The sequence below is a fragment of the Polyodon spathula genome, unplaced genomic scaffold (assembly GCF_017654505.1).
Source record: "Polyodon spathula isolate WHYD16114869_AA unplaced genomic scaffold, ASM1765450v1 scaffolds_61, whole genome shotgun sequence".
Classification (NCBI taxonomy): Eukaryota; Metazoa; Chordata; class Actinopteri; order Acipenseriformes; family Polyodontidae; genus Polyodon; species Polyodon spathula.
In genome coordinates this window covers 76366-99603 of record NW_024471555.1, presented here as the reverse complement: position 1 = coordinate 99603, position 23238 = coordinate 76366, and the positions used below count along the sequence as shown (strand labels likewise).

General features: G+C 44.9%; 1 protein-coding gene across 4 annotated transcripts in view; it reads left to right on the top strand.

Moving 5' to 3' along the window:
- The window catches only part of LOC121307913 (receptor-type tyrosine-protein phosphatase alpha-like), a 48442-nt gene extending 27270 nt beyond the window's left edge, over positions 1 to 21172 (top strand). For 3 of the 4 annotated variants that reach the window (XM_041240231.1, XM_041240233.1, XM_041240234.1), the window contains exons 3-22: positions 1416 to 1503; positions 3727 to 4092; positions 4634 to 4654; positions 6850 to 6934; positions 7668 to 7741; positions 9019 to 9155; positions 9544 to 9634; positions 10522 to 10598; positions 11581 to 11617; positions 13300 to 13616; positions 14305 to 14471; positions 15018 to 15153; positions 17015 to 17164; positions 17864 to 17957; positions 18544 to 18620; positions 18921 to 19055; positions 19442 to 19567; positions 19717 to 19868; positions 20263 to 20398; positions 20911 to 21172. In XM_041240231.1, coding sequence (XP_041096165.1) covers positions 1416 to 1503; positions 3727 to 4092; positions 4634 to 4654; positions 6850 to 6934; positions 7668 to 7741; positions 9019 to 9155; positions 9544 to 9634; positions 10522 to 10598; positions 11581 to 11617; positions 13300 to 13616; positions 14305 to 14471; positions 15018 to 15153; positions 17015 to 17164; positions 17864 to 17957; positions 18544 to 18620; positions 18921 to 19055; positions 19442 to 19567; positions 19717 to 19868; positions 20263 to 20398; positions 20911 to 20985 — 2541 coding nt within the window. In that variant the 3' untranslated portion in view covers positions 20986 to 21172. The remainder of the gene's footprint in view (positions 1 to 1415; positions 1504 to 3726; positions 4093 to 4633; positions 4655 to 6849; positions 6935 to 7667; positions 7742 to 9018; positions 9156 to 9543; positions 9635 to 10521; positions 10599 to 11580; positions 11618 to 13299; positions 13617 to 14304; positions 14472 to 15017; positions 15154 to 17014; positions 17165 to 17863; positions 17958 to 18543; positions 18621 to 18920; positions 19056 to 19441; positions 19568 to 19716; positions 19869 to 20262; positions 20399 to 20910) is intronic. The other variant, XM_041240235.1, reaches the window with a different exon arrangement.
- Positions 21173 to 23238: the final 2066 nt, after the last annotated feature.

Below are 23238 nucleotides of genomic sequence, written 5' to 3'. Positions count from 1 at the left end.
ATTAAACTAAAAGCTAACCCTCCCCATTTATAAACTGCAGGTGTGTCTACATCTAGTTTTTATTTATTTGATTTTATTTGTGAACAAAATGTATTTGATATGAAAACCCGGCGTGGCTGCACTTTCAAATGAAGGGGGGCTGGGCAATAGTCGCTGAGCTGCGATAGGTCTGAAACGACACAAGCTCTGTGGACAGGGATTGGTCAGATTTAACAGGGGGTTGGTTAGATTAAACATGATCCCTGCCTGGGTCGTTGATTGAGTCAATCATCCTGGAGATCCACCGAGTCTGCCATTTACCTTTTACAATCAGAAAATGTTTTCCGGTCAGGTATTGGCACCCCCCTAATAGCCTCGGCGTGCCCCACAAACCTCTGCTTTAACCCAGGGATTAGTCTGGTTACTTTTCCCTGGAATGTCCTGGGCCACAGGGTCCCTTTGGTGCTGTGGGGACCAGAATTAATGGAGCTGCTGTATTGTGAGGGTTTTTAGAATTGGGGCTCCTATTCCTATAACTGGATCCGGGTCACGCAGTGTATTGAGGTCCTCCCTAGGAGAGCGTGTCGGGGATGAGATGTCCATCTGTCATTGGAATCACGAGGCAGAGCCAAGGAATTCAGTTGCTCAGAAAGATGGTTTAACATAAGCATTCTCCAGGAACATTTGGAGTTTACAGCTGTGCAAACACATTGAGTGCCTTTTAATGGGAACAAGACATTTCTGTGCTTGATTGGAAATAGGCTGCCAAATCCAAACCAGTCTTCTAGATACTTCTGACACAGTGGCGACTTTTTGAAGCAAGTGCAAAAGGAAGTACTGTACTGAGGGTAATGAAATTCAAAGCTACAAGATTAGCAAGCTCAGAACAGTGTTTCAACTGCTGTCAGTCTGTGTCATGGTAGTAACTGACATCACAGTGAAGCTGCCTCACACACACCACGGTGAAGCTGCCTCACACCCCACAGTGAATACAAGCTTCTCTTTATTCTAGTAGAGAACCGCAAGTGTCTAATCCAGACCTGACGTCTTGTATTCTTAACACCCAAAACCAAAAAAGTCAAGTTTTATTGTTTTGAGAGCTCCCTTTTGTTTTTTTGTATGTCAAACAATATGAACTAAAGTATAGTTTTTTCTTTCTTATTAATGTTGATTAATAACGTGAAAGTGTAGTAATTAGCATCTTCGACCGTCTGTGTGGAAACATTGTTGATTTCAGTGATTTGTGAGGTAAAGCCGCGACCATATTACTTGAGAGCACATTCCACTGTGTGTGTGTGTGTGTGTGTGTGTGTGTGTGTGTGAGGCGTGGGGGGGGTCTTTCTAGATGATGTGCTGCTGACATCTGGTGGCCATTATGAGAACAACTCATTACATTATATCTTCCCCTTAACAATCTCTCTCTCTCTCTCTCTCAGGGCAGCATGGATTCAAGACTCCTGCTCCTGCTGCTCAGTGCGGTGCTGACGGCTCTCTGCTCTGCCCAGGACCCCAACGCAGCTGCCGGTGAGTAACATACATGCACACACATACACACACACGTGTGCCCACCTATGCATACACTCGCTTGCTCGCACACACACACACACACACTCTTACTTACTCATTCACACACACACACACACGTGTGCCCACATATGCATACACTCACTCACACACACACACACACACACACACACTCTCTCACTTACTCATTCACACACACACACACTCTCTCACTTACTCATTCACACACACACACACATGTGCCCACATATGCATACACTCACTCACTCACTCACGCACACACACTCTCACTTACTTATTCACACACACACACACACCTGTGCCCACATATGCATACAGTGGCTTGCGAAAGTATTGACCCCCCTTGGCATTTTTCCTATTTTGTTGCCTTACAACCTGGAATTAAAATGGATTTTTTGGGGGTTTATATCATTTGATTTACACAACATGCCTACCACTTTGAAGATGCAAAATATTTTTTATTGTGAAACAAACAAGAAATAAGACAAAAAAACAGAAAACTTGAGCGTGCATAAGTATTCACCCCCCCAAAGTCAATACTTTGTAGAGCCACCTTTTGCAGCAATTACAGCTGCAAGTCTCTTGGGGTATGTATCTATAAGCTTGGCACATCTAGCCACTGGGATTTGTGCCCATTCTTCAAGGCAAAACTGCTCCAGCTCCTTCAAGTTGGATGGGTTCCGCTGGTGTACAGCAATCTTTAAGTCATACCACAGATTCTCAATTGGATTGAGGTCTGGGCTTTGACTAGGCCATTCCAAGACATTTAAATGTTTCCCCTTAAACCACTCGAGTGTTGCTTTAGCAATATGCTTAGGATCATTGTCCTGCTGGAAGGTGAACCTCCGTCCCAGTCTCAAATCTCTGGAAGACTGAAACAGGTTTCCCTCAAGAATTTCCCTGTATTTAGCGCCATCAATCATTCCTTCAATTCTGGCCAATTTCCCAGTCCCTGCCGATGAAAAACATCCCCACAGCATGATGCTGCCACCACCATGCTTCACTGTGGGGATGGTGTTCTCGGGGTGATGAGAGGTGTTGGGTTTGCGCCAGACATAGCGTTTTCCTTGATGGCCAAAAAGCTCAATTTTAGTCTCATCTGACCAGAGTACCTTCTTCCATATGTTTGGGGAGTCTCCCACATGCCTTTTGGCGAACACCAAACGTGTTTGCTTATTTTTTTCTTTAAGCAATGGCTTTTTTCTGGCCACTCTTCCGTAAAGCCCAGCTCTGTGGAGTGTACGGCTTAAAGTGGTCCTATGGACAGATACTCCAATCTCTGCTGTGGAGCTTTGCAGCTCCTTCAGGGTTATCTTTGGTCTCTTTGTTGCCTCTCTGATTAATGCCCTCCTTGCCTGGTCCGTGAGTTTTGGTGGGCAGCCCTCTCTTGCCAGGTTTGTTGTGGTGCCATATTCTTTCCATTTTTTAATAATGGCTTTAATGGTGCTCCGTGGGATGTTCAAAGTTTCGGATATTTTTTTATAACCCAACCCTGATCTGTACCTCTCCACAACTTTGTCCCTGACCTGTTTGGAGAGCTCCTTGGTCTTCATGGTGCCACTTGCTTGGTAGTGCCCCTTGCTTAGTGGTGTTGCAGACTCTGGGGCCTTTCAGAACAGGTGTATATATACTGAGATCATGTGACACTTAGATTGCACACAGGTGGACTTTATTTAACTAATTATGTGACTTCTGAAGGTAATTGGTTGCACCAGATCTTATTTAGAGGCTTAATAGCAAAGGGGGTGAATACATATGCACGCACCACTTTTCCGTTATTTATTTTTTAGAATTTTTTGAAACAAGTTATTTTTTTCATTTCACTTCACCAATTTGGACTATTTTGTGTATGTCCATTACATGAAATCCAAATAAAAATCAATTTTAATTCCAGGTTGTAAGGCAACCAAATAGGAAAAATGCCAAGGGGGGGTCAATACTTTCGCAAGCCACTGTACACTCACTCATTCACTCACTCACACACACACTCTCTCACTTACTCATTCACACACACACACATACACACATGCATCTACACAATTAGTGTGATGAAGTCACTTTAAATTTGTCTGTTTTTAAGTTTTAAATCTTAACTTTATATTTAACAAGTGCAAGTTCTGTAAATATTAGGTTTTGCCCCTATCTATTTGAATGTTCCTAACGCTCCTCCCTCCCTTTCTGTCTGTCTGTCTGTCTCTCCAGCTCTCACAGAGTCCCCTGTTCTGGCCGGAGCCTCAAACACTTTGTCAGAAAACCGCTCCTTTCTGCTTAACAACCTCACCCTGGCAACCACTGTCTCTACAGTAACCACCATTGCCCCGATGAATGTGACTATCTCTCCGGAGGCCAGCAACGCCACCACGATCAGTACTGGCACCAACAAGACCACCTCCAGTAGGCCTCCCCCTCCCACAACCTCCCCCAGTGGGGGCAATTATACTGCCACCGACTCCCAACTCCCCCCCACCGTCAACATCACAACGGCAGGGGGGGCACAGACTGCAGAGCCCACCACACCCCCTCCCTCTCCCCCCACTGTGGAGACCACAGCCAGCCTCACCACCTCAGGTAGGACTCTCGCTGTCATCCACACAGCATCACTACCTCAGGTAGGACTCTCTCTGTCATCCACACAGCATCACTACCTCAGGTAGGACTCACTGTCATCCACACAGCATCACTACCTCAAGTAGGACTCTTACTGTCATCCACACAGCATCACTACCTCAGGTAGGACTCTCATTGTCATCCACACAGCATCACTACCTCAGGTAGGACTCTCACTGTCATCCACACAGCATCACTACCTCAGGTAGGACTCTCACTGTCATCCACACAGCATCACTACCTCAAGTAGGACTCTCACTGTCATCCACACAGCATCACCACCCCAAGCAGGACTCTTACTGTCATCCACACAGGATCACTACGCAAGGCAGGACTCTATCACTCTCACTCCCTCACCTAAAGCTACTCTGCAGTTTTGAATTTAAGGTTGCTGTATGTAATTATTTTTAAGTTTATATTGTGAATTGCTTGTGGAATGATCTCTCCCTCTCCTCCTCCCTTTCTCTCTTTGTCTTTCCCTCTCCCTCTCTCTCTCTCTCAGGAGGAGCAGCAAATGGACCAGGTGAGATACGATACAGGACTCCTGGGTATGTCTGTGGACATTTCCTGCTGCAACTTGAACCGGTGCAGATTTCCATTATATGGGAGTAGATGTTGAGCTTCATGCTGATTTGAACTCTGCTTTCGCAAAGATAAGCACCAACTAAGACTTAGATTTGCAGTAAACTAATGTGATCTATCTGCATTTCCATCTGATGATGTAGATATCCTTCTGTCTGGTGTTGATTGCTGAAGTGTAATGCTGGCTCCAGGGATCAGCTCATTTTGCCTCCCTAGCGCATCAGCACACACAACGGCTGCGATGCTGGCTCCGGGGATCAACCCAGTGCGGTCTCCCCAGCGCATCAGCATGACAACCGTCTGGATTGAGCCAAGTAGGGTACATCTCTGGGGTCTTCAAGTGGGCACCTTCCGTTTCGTTGACTAGCCCACAACACCTCAAGAGGGCTCAACAGTGATTCTGGCATCCCGCCGTCACGCCCCTCCATCCCCCACTCGGCTCAGCCCAGCTTACTTCCTGTATATCAGCGTTGCTTTCTTTCTGTTGTGCTTGAGATCCCAATCCAGAATCTTTCCATCTCAACCACAGCCAGTTGCTGCTCCTTTCTGCTGCTTCAGATAAGTTCTCCACTGTGCGCCGCAACTCTTGGTCACTGAACCCGACGTCTGGGTTGTAGAGTGTGCCACAAATCCTCAACAACCCACCTCCACTGGGTAAACTCGGACTTTCCATCCTCACTGTTCCACTTCAGCAGCTAGTTGAGCATACCAAATTTTCTTCCTCTCATACGCCTCATCCACAGCATCTTCCCATGACACTGTTAACTCTACCAGATGAGCAAGGCATGCTGATCCACACCACAAGACAATGTCTGGTCGAAGGTTAGTGGTGGCAATCTCATTTGGAAAAATAAGCCGCTGACCAACATCTGCCAGCATCTTCCAGTCTCTAGCAGCTTACAGTCGTCCTGGGCGAGGCTTGGCTTTAACACCTTTTCTTGGTGGTTGTTCTCCTGGACAGAGGAGTATTTTCTTTTGTGTGTAATGCTTTGATGGAACTGGCGGCAACTTATTGGTCAGGTTACGCTTGTCTTCCAATGCCAAGGCCAAACATTGCAGCACCTGGTCATGGCGCCATGTAAACCATCCTTGGCTAAGACCCACCTTACATCCTGTCAAAATGTGCCTTAATGTTGCAGGTGATGAACACAAAGAACATGAGGGATCCTCACCCACCCAAAGGTTTAGATTCTGTGGTGATGGGAGAACATCATATGCTGATCTGATGAGGAAACTGATTCTGCTCTGTTCCATTGTCCGTAGGTCTTGCCAGCTAATCTTGCATTGTTCCACACTCTCCCATCTCATCCATTCTCCCTGCTTGGCCTGGGAAATGGCCTTTACACACCTGATCCTTTCCTCCTGCTTTTGCACCTCATTGACTGCCAGCTTCCTCTGTTGAGCTGTGGTTGCCTTGTGCCATGTAGGAGGAGCTGAACTGAGACCAAAACCTCCTTTTCCCTGCTGAACTTGCCCCATAATATCACAGATTTGAAGGGCAGCCTTAGCATCTTCCACAGCTTTCTTTGTCTTCTATTTTCTTCCAGTTTTAAACAGAGGTGCTTCCTCCCTTACGCATTTCTTGCGTAAATCTACTAATGTCATTAGAAATTGGTAGCTGCAGTATTCCTTTACCATAAAGTCCCACTCTGCTGAGGCAGCATGGAACTCCCAACCATTTCCTGACATATGAACTGATTAAAGCTTTCAACTGTTGTCAGGGAAACCTTGTATACAGTCAGTGGCCACACCAGTCTTGGCAGTAGACCAAACTGAAAGCACCAGAGTTTCAGAAGAGCACTAAAACTCTCAGGACAATTTGGAGCAATAACTGAACCTGCTCACTGTCTGGACTGCAACTGTGATGTAGGGTACAGTACAGGGATGGTAATGAGACTGCTGTTGTGTAGCACTTTGAGCTGTTTTGTCACTTTTCTTTTATGGTTCAAGCTGCTGTTCAATGGAAGACTGATTCCCATCCTTGAGGTTGGATGTCCAGTTGGTGTTCCTGTATGTTTAAAGGTTGTTAAACCAATGCAATGATGCTCCTCAAAAGTGAGTGTGAGTGAGCGCTTCTGTCCAATGTGTGAGTGAGTGCTCCTCTCCAGTGACAGTGTCCCTTGTGTCCCTGTGCAGATGAGACTCCGATCATTGCAGTGATGGTGGCCCTGTCCTCTCTGTTGGTCATTGTCTTCATCATCATTGTGCTGTACATGCTGAGGTAGGAGATCTGCTCAGACTACCTGGATTGTATGTTTATTAATGTTTGATAGCTACCTCTGATCAAGTTTAGAGTGTATTTCTTACACACTCTTTGCTGTGTCAGGGAGACTATCATACAAAGCATGCAAGTTGAAGCACACTCTCAACTTGATTAGAGGTATCCACAAAATACTTCTGCACATTACAAGTCATTACATGTGACTAAAATAACATGCTATGGTTGAAGCATTTAGAATGTTTCTTCATTGACGTTCTTAGTGAAGTTATAAGTGTAGCTGCTACTTATCCATTCTCTAGAAGACATAACTTCTACTGCTGCTGAAATATGTTCCATTGTGAAGAGGCAAATAGCAAGGCTCTGCTCCTTCCCACCACAATGCCAGGGTATACAGTCAGGTTCTATAGTCACGTTCTACACAGTACAAAGAAAGGGAGGTAATGAAGAGGTGTAATGCACAGGTAAGACCACACTTGGATCACACATTACACACATTACAAAAGGGATATCCAGCAAACACAACCTGATTAATCCCAGGGCTCAAAGTGTAACAATTGAAGATTGATGTGGGAATCCTTTAAGAACCAGCTATATTGTTCTGGGACCAATGAGCTACTGGAATTGGCATATGAGAGAAAGCAATGAAGTGAGAACTAAGCTATTGCAGTAATATCTGAAGCTCTTCCAAGCTGCGTTCAGTGTGCAACCCTGCGGCCCTTTGTCTCCCATTCAGGTTTAAGAAGTACAAGCAGGCAGGGAGTCACTCCAACTCCTTCAGACTGGTCAATGGGCGTGCGGACGACACAGGTGAGGCATTTTCCTTTCAAAGTGACTGGCGATATAGGGAACAGCACAGCAGGAGGCTGTGATTCATTTCTCAGCAGCAGCCAATAGCATCGAGACCGCTACCTGCGAGTGCAAGGAAGTGTAACAGGGTCTGTTTACAAAGGGACTGTTCAGAATCCCCGGATTAGTCCAGGGATGGAAATATGACTCCCATTGCATAGCAGTTTGATCCATTCCTGGTTTTACGAGGAGTTTACAAGCTTGTTACCTTTCGACTGTGTGTAATCTTATTAAAACTGCTATGCAATAGGAGTCTCATGTTAATCCCTGTAGTTGATTACAACTTTGTGCATGCTACTTCAGAAAGTTGGAAGAACCTACCTGAAGTACTGTAGATGAATTTAAATAGAAGGGTGCCCTGATGTAGAAGATTTTAGGACGTGCCCCAAGAATAGAGCCTGAGCTACAACCACAGTTATGGCTTAATACAGAACAAATTAAATAAAACATAACATAATACACCATGATTGCACAGGGACAGTAACAGCAAGGATAGACTCTTCAATCTCAGACACAGGGACAGTAACAGCAAGGATAGACACTTCAATCTCAGACACAGGGGCAGTAACAGCAAGGATAGACACTTCAATCTCAGACACAGGGGCAGTAACAGCAAGGATAGACACTTCAATCTCAGACACAGGGGCAGTAACAGCAAGGATAGACACTTCAATCTCAGACACAGGGACAGTAACAGCAAGGATAGACACTTCAGTCTCAGACACAGGGACAGTAACAGCAAGGATAGACACTTCAATCTCAGACACAGGGACAGTAACAGCAAGGATAGACACTTCAATCTCAGACACAGGGACAGTAACAGAAAGGATAGACACTTCAATCTCAGACACAGGGGCAGTAACAGAAAGGATAGACACTTCAATCTCAGACACAGGGACAGTAACAGCAAGGATAGACACTCCAATCTCAGACACAGGGACAGTAACAGCAAGGATAGACACTCCAATCTCAGACACAGGGACAGTAACAGCAAGGATAGACACTCCAATCTCAGACACAGAGACAGTAACAGCAAGGATAGACACTTCAATCTCAGACACAGGGGCAGTAACAGCAAGGATAGACACTTCAATCTCAGACACAGGGACAGTAACAGCAAGGATAGACACTTCAGTCTCAGACAGAGGGACAGTAACAGCAAGGATAGACACTCCAGTCTCAAGCAGCCTGTGATGACCTCTCTTCTCCCTCTCTCTCTGTCTCAACTCTCTCCTTAGAGCTCCAGAGCATACCCCTCCTGGCCAGGTCTCCCAGCACTAACAGGAAGTACCCGCCCCTTTCTGTGGACAAGCTGGAGGAAGAGATCAACCGGCGCATGGCAGACGACAACAAGCTGTTCAGGGAGGAGTTCAACGTGAGTCTCTTTATAGTGTGTCTGTGTGTAATACAGATGAATATATAGGTTGTGAACACGCTTGAACACAAATGTATGGGAAGGGTTTCTAATGTGCATTTTTAAAGTTATTTTTGACAGGAATATCTTTAATTAGAAGTAGTTTAGCAGCACAATTTGTTTTGTTTTTTTTTGCACATTATTATTAAAAAGCTTTACTTTAGATGCTCCTCCAGGCACACAGTCCTGCCTGTTTCCAAAGGTAGCTTTATTGGAGGGCAGACTGCACCTACTACTCCTGACCCCCTCCTGTGATCTCCCTCTCCCTCCCCCACTCTCCCTGCATCTTCCTCCTCCCCGTTTCTCCCTTCGTCTGTCCCCCTCCCCCTGTCTGTCTCCCCCTCTCCAGGCCCTACCCGTGTGTCCCATCCAGGCAGCGTGTGACGCAGCTTCTAAAGAGGAGAACAAGGAGAAGAACCGCTATGTCAACATCCTGCCCTGTGAGTACCACTTCCTCCCTGCCTGGGCTCTGCTTACGCCACGGCAGTCCTAGGACACCAAGTACCTGCCATGACCTGTGTGTCATGACGTGTGCTGTGCATCACTGCTTCCTGCTAACCCACGATTGACCCCTACGTGGTGGCTATGACCCTGCAGACACTTGGTGCCAATTTCAAAACATACTCGATGCATTCTCCTCTGTTCTGCATGCTGCCTTCCTTTATGAAATGTAAAGCTGTTGAGATGAATAAATGTCTCTCTTACACAGCTGTGCTGGGGGCACTGTATATACAGGGTGACTCGGAAGTCACTGGAGAAATGTGGTAAATGTAATGAGAGTTACAGGTGCTGCTCAAACTGCTCCAGTGGCTTTCTAATTCCTTGTCTATCTTACACATCTACATTATATACAGTACAGGCTTGGTATTTCACAATTGGATACATAGCATGGATAATATTTAGTCAATTTATGAAAGGGTGATAAAGAAAATGTTCTAATTTGTACAGTTCCTGCTAATGTATTTGTTCAGTTGGCCGCTGTGTACATTAGTATTTAAAGTTATTGTTGTGCAGATTGTATTGAAGTGCTGCAGCTCTATCAGTAGATATCATTCTATACACTCAGTGATGGAAATACAACCTTGATTAGCCACAGTGTATAGGTAACAAGGTGTCTTATTCAGCTCATAACCAGGAATTCAGCAAACTTCTATGCAATGGGAGTCCTGTTTCCATCCCTGACACTGCATTTTCTATGCTGTGTCCTGCTCTATATGTACTGTAATATATACTCTGCTATGCTCTAAACTGTACTGTATGTACTAAGCTCTATACTGCAGGCTCTGAGCGGCTCTCATATGCTGTGCTGTTCTTTTCTGGTTCCTAGATGATCACTCAAGAGTCCACCTGTCTTCGCTAGAGGGGGTGCCAGACTCGGACTTCATCAACGCCTCCTTCATCAACGTGAGTGCCTTCTGAGGGGGTGGGTGCATTACCCCTAACTCTCACCCTAACCCTAACCTCTCCCTCCTTGAGGGAGTCTCGGACTCGGACTTTGACGTGAGTGCCTTCTGAGGGAGTGGGTGCATTAACCCTAATCCTAACCCTCACCCTAACCTCTCCCTGCTAGAGGGAGTCTCAGACTTGGATTTCATCAACATGAGTGCCTTCCAGCGGGGTGGGGGGGTGGGGTGGGGTGGGAGCATTACATGTGTTTATTCAGTCATGTATTGATTGATTGATTTCATTTTGCTTTACATTGAAAGTGTTTTAATCCTTTGTAATTGGTATTGATGACCGTAAAACCCAGTTCTAACTGATTCCGTCCCTTGGGAGTGTGAATGCAATACTTCTCCCAGGAGAGGCTTGAAATCCTGGGTTTAAACTTCTCAGAGTAGATCCCTTTTGCATGTACCCACATGTTACTATGTCCTCCTTTACTCTCATTTCCTTTTTAACTGAAGATGCACCACATACCAGGTGGCCTGCATGTAATTCCGTGCTTCATATCTGTTGGTGTCTAGAAACTGCAGTAAACTTGGACTGTTCAAATACACCAAGCAGCGCCATCTAGGGGCATTCAGATGTTGTGTAATTAAACTACATTGCTAAAGCAGTTCTCCCCCATTCAGTTTGCGCTGCCGAATGAACTCAATGAACTGTTCCAGTGACAGCAAAGCAGTTGAATGGCAAGCTAGCTGATGGATCAGGGTTTAGTTTAAACGTTTGGGAATGTCTCAAGCTTGACACCCTGACTTGCATGTAATGTGCTTCTTGCTCATTTTCAAAGGCATGCTTTTTTATTTCTAACTCCGTTGTTTTTACACATTCATTCTGTGGGATTGGGGGAAGCCTGTGCACACCGGCGTGGGATAAGACATAGTTTTGTGTGTTTGGAAGCTGGTGGAAAAGGAGCTGCTCATGTGTCTCTGTGTCTCCCACTCAGGGATACCAGGAGAAGAACAAGTTCATCGCAGCTCAAGGTAACAGGGCGTGTTTGTACTGGTCAGGTCTGTGTGTGCGGGTCTCTGTCTGGGGGTGTGTGTCTCTGTATCTCCCACTCAGGGATACCAGGAGAAGAACAAGTTAATCGCAGCTCAAGGTAACAGGGCGTGTTTGTACTGGTCAGGTCTGTGTGTGTGGGTCTCTGTCTGGGGGTGTGTGTTTGTTTCTGTAGGTCTGTCTTTGTGGCTATCTGTGTGTGTGTGTGTGGGGGGGGGGTCTCGGTTTCTGTGGGTCTGTCTTTGTGTCTATCTGTCTGTGTATGTATGTGTGTGTATGTGTGTGTGGGGGGGGGGGGGGGGGGGTTTATATTGTTACAGGGTCACAAAAATTCATAGAAAATCTGACAAAACTTACCTTATGAGGACATAGGCTATGTCTCCATTGTGTTTGAACATACATGTATATTTCAAACATAGTTTTAAAAGAAAACTTTAAATGCAGGAGTTTTCACTTTAGGCCAGCTGTCCTTGTTGTGGTGATCCATGCCCCTCTCGTGTGTGAAATAATGAATAATTGTAAAGCATGTGACCTGCTTTATTTAGACTTCCAGAACGCTTCTGACAAAGTCCTGCATTAAAGATTAATTCTCAAACTGAATGCAGAAAGGATTCAAAGAATTGCATGCACATGGATTAGGGAGTGGTTAACATGTAGAAAACAGAAAGTACTGATTAGAGGAGAAACCTCAAAATGTGACGAAGTAACCAGTGGAGTACTACAGGGATCAGTATTAGGTCCTGTGCTATTCCTAATCTACAATAATGACTTAGATTCTGGTATAGTAAGCAAACTTGTTAAATTTGCAGATGACACAAAAATAGGAGGAGTGGCAAACACTGTTGCAGCAGCAGGTCATTCAAAATGATCTAGACAACCTTCAGAAATGGGCAGACGCATGAGAAATGACATTTAATAGAGAAAAGTGTAAGGTACTGAACGCAGGCAATAAAAAATGTGCATTAAAAATATCATATGGGAGATACTGAAATTGAAGAAGGAATCTATGAAAAAGACCAAGGAGTTTATGTTGACTCAGAAATGTCTTCATCTAGATGTGGGGAAGCTATAAAAGGCCAACAAATTGCTGGGATATATAGTCAAAAGTGTTGAATTTAAATAAAGGGAAGTAATGTTAAAAATTTACAATGCATTAGTAAGACCTCATCTACAATATTGTGTTCAATTCTGGTCACCTCGCTACAAAAAGGATATTGCTGCTCTAGAAAGAGTGCAGAGAAGAGTGACCAGAATTATTCCTGGTTTAAAAGGAATGTCACATGAAGACAGGCTAAAATAATTTAATCTATTCAGTCTTGAACAAAGAAGATTAAAAGGTATTGACAATGTCGATCCAAGGGACTTTTTCTGAAAAAAGAAACTAGGACCAGGGGTCACAAATGGAGATTAGATAAAGGGGCATTCAGAACAGAAAATATGTACTTTTTTACACAGAGAAACATGGGAATCTGGAACCAACTCCCAGTAATGTTGTTGAAGCTGACACCCTGGGATCCTTCAAGAAGCTACTTGATGAGATTCTGGGATCAATAAGCTACTGACAACCAAATGAGCAAGTTGGGCTGAATGGCCTTCTCTCGTTTGTAACCTTTCTTATGTTCTGATTGTCTAGCTCTTTAACTCTCTCCCTCTCTGCTCTCAGGACCGAAGGAGGAGACTGTCAATGACTTCTGGAGGATGATCTGGGAGCAGAATACGGCCACCATCGTCATGGTAACCAACCTGAAGGAGCGAAAGGAGGTGGGTGTGACAGTGCGGGCCGGGTCACGTGGGTACGATGAGTTTTTGCATGATGTGGTTCCTGTCTGGCTGACTGGCTTGCTGCTCTTCTCCTCGCAGTGTAAGTGTGCTCAGTACTGGCCGGACCAGGGCTGCTGGACCTATGGGAACATCCGGGTGTCAGTGGAAGATATGATGGTGCTGGTCGACTACACCATCCGCAAGTTCTGCATCCAGCAGGTAGAGCCGCCATGAGCAGGGAGGGGCTGCTTTCATCTTGAAACAGAATGAATTGGAATAGAATGTCTGTCACTATGCACTGTGAGCAGGGAGGGGCTGCTTTCATCTTGAAACAGTCTATTCCAATTCATTCTGTCTGTCACTGTACACTGTGAGCAGGGAGGGGCTGCTTTCATCTTGAAACAGTCTATTCCAATTCATTCTGTCTGTCACTGTACACTGTGAGCAGGGAGGGGCTGCTTTCATCTTGAAACAGTCTATTCCAATTCATTCTGTCTGTCACTGTACACTGTGAGCAGGGAGGGGCTGCTTTCATCTTGAAACAGTCTATCCCAATTCATTCTGTCTGTCACGATACACTGTGAGTGGGACCAGATTCCTTTCAGAGAGACTGCCCCTTTAAACAATCCATTCCAGGTCTGTCTGTCTGTTTGTTTCTATACACTGTGAGAGGCTGCTCATTGAAACATTCCATTGTAATATTATTGTTGTGTTTCTCTGTGGAGTTGTTGTCCAGTGGTTAAAGTGGTTGAAGTCCAGGGCTTGTAACCAGAAGGTCACCAGTTCAAATCCCAGTTCTGCCACTGACTGACTCACTGTGTGACCCTGAGCAAGTCAATTAACCTCCCTGTGCTCCATCCTGCAGATGCAATGTTAAATCACTGTTCTCTCTCTCTCTCTCTCTCAGGTTGGCGACGCATCCAATAAGAAGCCTCAGCGCCTCCTCACTCAGTTCCACTTCACCAGCTGGCCTGATTTCGGGGTCCCCTTCACCCCTATTGGGATGCTCAAGTTCCTCAAGAAGGTCAAGACCTGCAACCCCCAGTATGCCGGGGCCATAGTGGTGCACTGCAGGTAGGGGCTGTGGGGGGGTGCTGGAGTAAAGCAGTGTTACCTATTGATTGACTGATAACTGAAACAAAGAAACTCCCAAACGAGAGGAGGCCATTGAGCCCATCAGTGCACTTCCACTTCCAAGTAGCTGACTCAGAACTTTGAAGTTGGGTCCTAAATGATCCCAGTGATTCTGCATCAGTGACATGACTTGGTACCCCATTCTTTACCCTCACCAGTCTTTGTAAAGAAATGTCTCCTAGCCTCTGTTCTCTTTACTGGTTACTATACTGCTCTGAAAGTATTGGCTATAGGCTTAACTTTGTCCCCTCTTAAGATTTTAAAGACCTCAACAAGTCTGTTTGAATTCCTTTGTTCTTGAGTAAATAGATTCAGTTCCTTCACCTCTCCTCTTAACCCTTCGTATCCTGTGATTAGTCTGGTTGCTCTTCGTTGGTTACTCGGTGCCCTACTGATACTGTGCTTTGCAGGACTGAGCTCAGTATTCCAGTGCTCTGTACATTATCATCACACCACCTTTGACTTACGGACACCCCTGTGTTTCAGCGCTGGCGTCGGACGGACAGGCACCTTCATCGTGATCGACGCCATGCTGGATATGATGACATCAGAGCGCAAGGTGGACGTATTCGGCTTCGTGACGAGGATCCGGGCGCAGCGCTGTCAGATGGTTCAGACTGATGTGAGAGGATTGTGAGCTCAGACAGAGAGCTCTGTCCTGGCTTTCAGAACTACCTTCAATTGAGTAGCATTTAAATGGTCAAGAGTTTGTTAAATAAGTTGTCCTACCTTATAGCTGCATGAACAACTCCATTAGTAACGCCACAGGCTCATGTGATTTGTTCATGATGTGATGAGAATCGGTTCATTCTGAGCAGACTTACCAGGGGTCTGATTCAAACTCCTGTTCTTTCAAGATTTGACCTAAACGGGGCTTCTGAGATCTACAACTCTGGCCAAAGGTTTTGCATCACCACTAATCCACACTGTATTGAATACGGTCTCTCGCCCTCCCTCTCAATCTCACATACACACACAGTATTGAAAGTGCTGTCTCTCAGATCCCCAGTTATCCACACTGTGTAATGATCACTCTGCACAACTGAGAAGCAGTTGTACTGTCCTCCCTAAGGAGATACTACCAGCCCAATATCTATGACTAATTAAGTCAGCAAGAGTGACAGAGAGCAAAAGCAGGGACGTCAGAGGTGTCAATTTCACAAACAAACGGTTTATTGTTGTGAACTATAATGTAATAAATGAAATATAATGACAACAACTTATTGCAGAGAACAGTTAGTTAAGTGGAAGGTACAGGTGAGTAAGAAAGTAAAGTGAATTAAACAAACATCCAAACAAACTAACACTAAAAGCTAAATGAATGCGGTGTCCGGTGGGCCTCCAACAAACCCCCCCCCCCCCACCCCCCCCACCACCCCACCCCACCCCCCCCACCCCCCCCACCCACCCCCCCACACACACACACACACACACACACACACACACACACACACACACAACTAACACATGGACAGGCAAAAGAGATGAAGGTGAATGAATAATTATACAAGGAAAACAATTACAAAGACAGTCTTGATGGCAATGGATGATAAATGAAATTTAGGCCTAACAAGTCCAGTGAAGCAATGCACATGAAATCCAAGTAACAAAACTACAGGAACAAAAGTATCAAAGTAGAAAAAACCAGCAAACAGAAAAGAAATAATCTCACCAACAAATAATGAAGTCCCAAATAGAGTCCTGTACTGATGATGGTGGATGAAGGCTGATGAAAAAATAACGATCGTTGAAAATGGTGAGTCTGTTGAGTAGTTCCGGGTTGAGTGGTGAACAGCCGTTTGGAAAATATCTGGAGGATCAGGAACAAAATAGAGACTGAACACACTACCAAAAAACAAACCCTAAACAGACCTTGAACAGCAACTAAACTTAAACAAGTAACAGTGTAAACAAAACAGAAAGGTTTAGACAAAGTACAAGATTATAAAAAGAGAAAATGGATGCACCAGTATTTATCTAAAATAGTTAAAGTTACTCTGTTAAGTAATATGCTATTTGTTTGTAAATGGATTCCCTCCTGGCCTAGCCAGCCAGCTTTAATACTGGTACTGGCTTCCAAGGAGCTCTGAGATTGGAGGAGTGGATATCTGAATGAGCCAGTGGGGGGAGAGGATGAACAGAGGGTGAAAGCAAGGAACTATGGGAAATTGAGTTTAACCTGGCCAAGCTACTGTCCCTAATTAAAGGGACAGGTGGGTGAAACTTACACCCACTTCATGGAGCAAGTGAATTTCTACAACTGTATTGAATACGGTCTCTCCCTCTCACTCTCACACACACACAGTATTGAAAGTACTGTCTCTCGGATCCCCAGTTATCCACACTGTATTGAATACGGTCTCTCCCTCTCCCTCTCACACACACACACACACACACACACACACAGTATTGAAAGTACTGTCTCTCAGATCCCCAGTTATCCACACTGTATTGAATACAGTCTCTCTCCCTCCCTCATACAGATGCAGTACGTGTTTATCTACCAGGCTATGCTGGAGCACTATCTGTACGGAGACACCGAGCTGGAAGTGACTTCGCTGGAGACACACCTGCAGAAACTCTACAACAAGACCCCCGTGACCACCTGCAGCGGCCTGGAGGCAGAGTTCAAGGTGAGACGCTGGGAGGGTTGGGCTGGGGCTGGGGCACACTGGGAGGGGGCTGCCCATCCTTTTCATAGGCGAGGGGAATGTAAGCCCAGGTTGAGATACAGCCTGGAAAGAATTCTGAACTGCCTGGGAATTTAGTCCCTAGTGTGTGGGTATATTGACACCACTAGTGTTTACATTGCAGCCTTTTTCTTTTTTTGTTTCTCTCCACTATCACCTTTCAATCTTGATCAGTGCACATGAATGATACATGTAGTGCATACTCTGTCTGTCTGTCTGTCTTTCAACTATGTGCCCTTTGCAATAAATACCAGAACCCAGCCCCACTCACAACCCCTATCCAGTCCTGTGTTTGACATACCGTTGCACACCCCTATACCATGACTTTCTTGTGCTTGGAACTTTGTCAGGGTGTACATAGTGGGTACATAGGGGATAGCACAGGGGGGAATATAAACCGCATGCACTGGAGATCTCAGATGAGGCAAAGCAGTACCTGTGCTGTGCACAGTTACAGAATACACACACGCACACAGACACACCCTGGATGGAGATCTCAGACCAGGCAAACCAGGAGCTGTGCTGTGCACAGTTACAGAGCTCACACACACACACACCCTGGACTATCTAGGAAGTGGTGAGCTGAAGACATGGTGTTGTATTGAGTTGTTCTCACCGCAGCTTCTCCTGCTTCCCTTTCAGAAGCTGACGTCAATAAAGATCCAGAACGACAAGATGAGGACGGGCAACCTACCGGCCAACATGAAGAAGAACCGTGTGCTGCAGATCATCCCCTGTGAGAGCTCTGCATGTAGCAAACCCAGAAACAAGGATGGCAATGCCAGCTCGTTAGGGCATTTTCTAACCAGTCACTGCACTGTTTAGTCAATACATTAAGATAGCTGTACTCAGTAGGGGTGTTGAGACCTAGTCATGTGACACTGGCGCCATGTTTTTTAAATACTGTTATTTAAAAGATGTAATACTTTGTGTCTAAATATTTTATTGAAACACAGACTTGCAGTATGATGTTATTGAATGTTAGAATGTATTCATGTATTGCTACTGAGCCTGCAGTGATTTCTAATGTTTAAGGCTGTTTATCCGGTTAAACATTAAAAAGATTGCTGTACAGAAAATATATTCATCCTGCAAAACCCCCATGTTTTTGAAAGTCTATAGTGACGCACTCTGCAAAGATCTATTCTAGTGTTGTGGTCTATTTTAATTAGAGATAATTCCCTTTAAGACCTGATGTCTTGTTTCTTGTGTGGCAATTTGGAATTCTACCTACTTCTCCTGGGAAAGTGAGACTGCAGACCTGTTTGTGTTGGGATGTAACTCTGTTAGTAACCCTGCTGCTGCTGCTGTTCTGTTTGCAGACGAGTTTAACCGTGTGATCATCCCAGTGAAGAGAGGAGAGGAGTACACAGACTATGTCAACGCCTCCTTCATTGATGTGAGTGCGCAAGTGTGAGTGTGCTGCTTTACGAGGCTGGGTATGCCCTGGAGTGCACAGCACTCGCTTCACTGAGTTTAGGGTGGAACTGAAAAAGAAAAGCAGTATTGCATGCACCCAAGTTACAAAAAAATCTGTTGTATAAAGTGCTCAAATTCAGTTAGTTTCTAGGGAAGTTCTGAGGCAGAACGCTCTCTTACAGCTGAGAGTCAGCATGCTGTCTGTCTGCTTCTCAGTCTCATTGTCTAACCCCTGTCTGTGTCTCGTTGTCTAACCCTTGTCTGTGTCTTGTTGTCTCAGGGCTACAGGCAGAAGGACTCTTACATTGCCAGTCAGGGTCCTCTCCAGCACACCATTGAGGATTTCTGGAGAATGATCTGGGAGTGGAAGTCGTGCTCCATCGTCATGCTGACGGAGCTGGAGGAGCGAGGACAGGTGAGGGGGCAGACACCAGGGGCAGGCTGCTGATCACACTGTTGGAGACATCGAGTGTTGTGTATGGTTAGACTTGATCGTCCAGAACATTTAAACCCTCAACAGTGCTGAATTTACTACTAAAAGAAACGCAAATTCAAGGACAAACATTTTATTCAATGTCTTCTAGTCGAAACATTTGATATTGTATTTGAGCTTGTTTTTTTTTTTGTAATTGTATTGTAAGACTCGACCAGCAGCACAGAGAAGGCAGGACAGTCATACAAACTGTAAAGATTCAATACTTGAGTGCTGCTGTTTGTTTTTTGTTCTGTTTTGAATGGTTTATTGTATGTGTTGCTGACGGTTTTGTCTTGTTTTGCATGCTGATGCTTGGCTGTGTTCAGGAGAAGTGTGTGCAGTACTGGCCGTCAGAGAGCACTCTGAGCTGTGGTGATATCACCATAGAGCTGAAGAAGGAGGAGGAGAGCGAGAGCTACACCGTGAGGGACCTGCTCGTATCCAACAACCGAGTGAGTAACCTTGACATCCCTGAACCCCCCAACACCACTCTGGGACCCCAGCCCCCGGAGAGCTGGGTGCTGAGCCTACAGCCACAATAGTCTACAGTGTATTCTAGCCTGGTGCAGTCTGTGCGTAACCTGAGTCTGTCTCTCTGCAGGAGAATAAGAGCCGGCTGGTGCGTCAGTTCCATTTCCACGGCTGGCCGGAGGTGGGGATCCCTGCAGACGGCAAGGGGATGATCAACCTGATTGCAGCCGTTCAGAAACAGCAGCAGCAGTCTGGCAACCACCCCTTCACTGTACACTGCAGGTCTGTACAGAGCAATACTGACCACCACATCACTGTGCACTGCAGGTCTGTACAGAGCAATACTGACCACCCCATCACTGTACACTGCAGGTCTGTGCAGAGCAATACTGACCACCCCATCACTGTGCACTGCAGGTCTGTACAGAGCAATACTGACCACCCCATCACTGTGCACTGCAGGTCTGTACAGAGCAATACTGACCACCCCATCACTGTGCACTGCTGGGCTGTACAGAGCAATACTGACCACCCCATCACTGTGCACTGCTGGGCTGTACAGAGCAATACTGACCACCCCATCACTGTGCACTGCAGGGCTGTACAGAGCAATACTGACCTTGTGCTGATGCAAGCTCTGTGTGTTATTGATTCTTACCCTCTTGTCTCCTCTCAGTGCTGGCGCCGGCCGCACTGGTACCTTCTGTGCCCTGAGCACTGTGCTGGAGAGGGTGAAAGCAGAGGGTATCCTGGACGTCTTTCAAACTGTGAAGAGCCTTCGACTGCAGAGACCACACATGGTCCAAACACTGGTAACCAAGCCTTTACTGTTTCTCAGGGGTTCACTTCATTCAGATCAGTCCTAAACCACATATATGCCTTGCTTTGAAAGGAGAGAAGCAAATCATTTGAACATGTTTATTTCCCGCATTAATGAGATGCAGCTCTGCAATCAGAGGCTCATGGGTGCCGTGTAGTTTTGTAGATTTCATGTGGCTTGCCGGCCCAAGTTTTATCATCATTTCCATTTTATTGTGATTGTGGTTGTGGTTCTCATAACCTGGACTGCAGCCTCCTCTGGACACAAAGCAAAGGTAGCATCAGTAATCTAAACGGTGGCAGCATTCAAATCTTGTGTTGCTTAAACATGTTTATAATTGATTGGCTCCTCGTAGACCTGTAGAGTTGTATGTGAAAGATCCTTCCACTCAACACTGCAGAGCTGCATAGAGGTCTATAGGAAAGACAATTCAAAACTACAGAGCTGTATAGTTTAATTAGCACTGCAGTATTTAATAAAGTGCATTGCCTGTTTCCCTTTCAGGAGCAGTATGAATTCTGTTACAAGGTGGTGCAGGAGTATATCGATGCCTTTTCTGATTACGCTAACTTCAAGTAGACAGACGGATGGATGGACACGCCCGCTCGCTCGCATACTAGAGAGATGCCTTCTTGAATATTTTGTAATACTGTATTGTTAATATACCCGAACCTGTGTATATACTTCTGTTGTTTTAAGAAGCTAGAACAGTAAGCTTCAATAGTAGCTGGAGATTTTATATGTAGCATAGACTTGGCATATTATATATATAATATATATATATATATATATATATATATATATATATATATATATATATATATATATATATATATATACTTCTTTCTGAACTTTAGAAGAAGAGGAGAAAGGGGACAAAGAACAGTTTTATTATGGGGGGGGTTGGCGTTATCTTGATTTTCATTTTAATATGAGATCTCTTCACTGCTGGGGGAGTCGCACTGTTTTTAGTTTACACTACAATCGCTTTGCCTTGCTGAAGTCGACCTGCCCTGCAGAACGATGCCTGAACTGCATTAACATTAAAACTACAATACGATGGAACATTGCTGCCTGATCGCAGGCTCCCCCCTTTCCACAACCTGGGAGCGGGTTTTCTCATACCATGCATTCATTTAAAATAGAGCAGTGTTGCATTGGAGGAAGGAATGCGCTTCTGTGTCAGACACATTAAACAAGTGTTCCAGGATACAGGGCTGCCCCAATCTCTGCTGAACTTTTCCCCTTCCAGCCTCTCAGAAATCCAGGAAGGGCTTCAATTAAAATCAGTCTTTATCCAGGGAGCGATGCTCTGGTGAGACTTACCCAGAGTTTATCCAGGGAGCGATACTCTGGTGAGACTTACCCAGAATTTTGGCAGAGAGAACATTAGCAAGACAATAATTGTCAATGCAGCCCTTTATTCTCGGAGTGTAGGGTCAATTCTCATAATCTAAGAATCATTCCTCCCAATCCAGGGCCCAGTGATCCCAGTCCGAGGCAGGTGTCTGCAATACGTTCCACATTTCATTACAGTCCAACAGCAGTTTAGCACAAGTTGGGGGAACTTTATTTTGACAGATCAATCAGGGCCTAGTTTGTTCTATTCATGGTCCGTATCACAACAAGCGGAGCACAGCCCAATCTTCAGAGATCAGAACAGCACGATGACTGCGACGTATACAGCTCCTTACCACGCATCTCGACAAGGAAATCTAACATTCCACGCCCCCTTTTATCTGGGGCCAGCTGTTTTGTTTTTCAAAAGTATTTTATAGTGTGTTGGGGTTTTTTCCATTTGTAATTATTATTATTTTATTTTTTTCCAGAGATATTGTTCACATATACTGCTGAATGTGAGTACAGAACTCACTCCACTACTACAAAACAGGACCAGTGTTTTTGAAGTGCGCTTTTACATTTTATTTTGTTTTTAACAATTGCAAATGATTTAAATTGATTTCTCTACCAATTTTGTCCTTTGTGAATGTATTTCTTTTGACTGTCTGCAGGTTCAGTGTGCACCATGAACTATCCAATGAATGAATTCATGAATGTCTGGCAGTTATTGACCGCACAGTGACAGGGCTCCTCTAGAGGGCACCAGTGTTGCTGTTTTAAAAATGGTGGTGTGTGAAAAGAACACTGCTCAATGCTAATTAAAGCTATTTTGATTACCGGAGCTAACTTTCAACATACACTACCTACTGAGCCAGAACCTACAAGCAGCCGTTACTATTATTGTCAAGGGATGCTGGTTTGCATGCTTAAATATGTTGGAAATGTTTTCTGTGTTTTGTTGGGGTTTTTTTTGTTTTGTTTTTTGTTTTTTGTTTTTACAATAAAATGCAAGTCAGTCAGTGGCCATCTTCTAATTTTTTTTTTTTTTTTTTTTTTTTTCTAAAGCAGCAATTCCAAAGAGGGGTAGAACTGTCACAGTTACGCATTGTGAGTGGTCAATTCGTTGTATTTTTCAAAAGAGGCAATACAAAAATCCGGTAACAAATACTTTGTTGTTTTTTTTTTTTAAATCAGTGAGTGTTTTGTATTGTAGTTGTAATGATAAACAGAGTGTTAAAATGCTGGGTTCAGCTTTGCCTCTCTCTCTCTCACACACACACACACACATACACACACCCACCCCCTCCATCTTTCTTGAGAAATAAAAGCTACATATCTATAGGTCCATTTTGTATTTGTTTAAAAATTAGATTTGACATTCCTCCTCCGTGCCTGTGTACCAGATCGCTGAGTGACCTCACACTGCAGCAGTGTCAGTCACAAGATCGCACGTCTCTTAACAGCTCTGTATCACAGGCCTCTTCTCCTCGA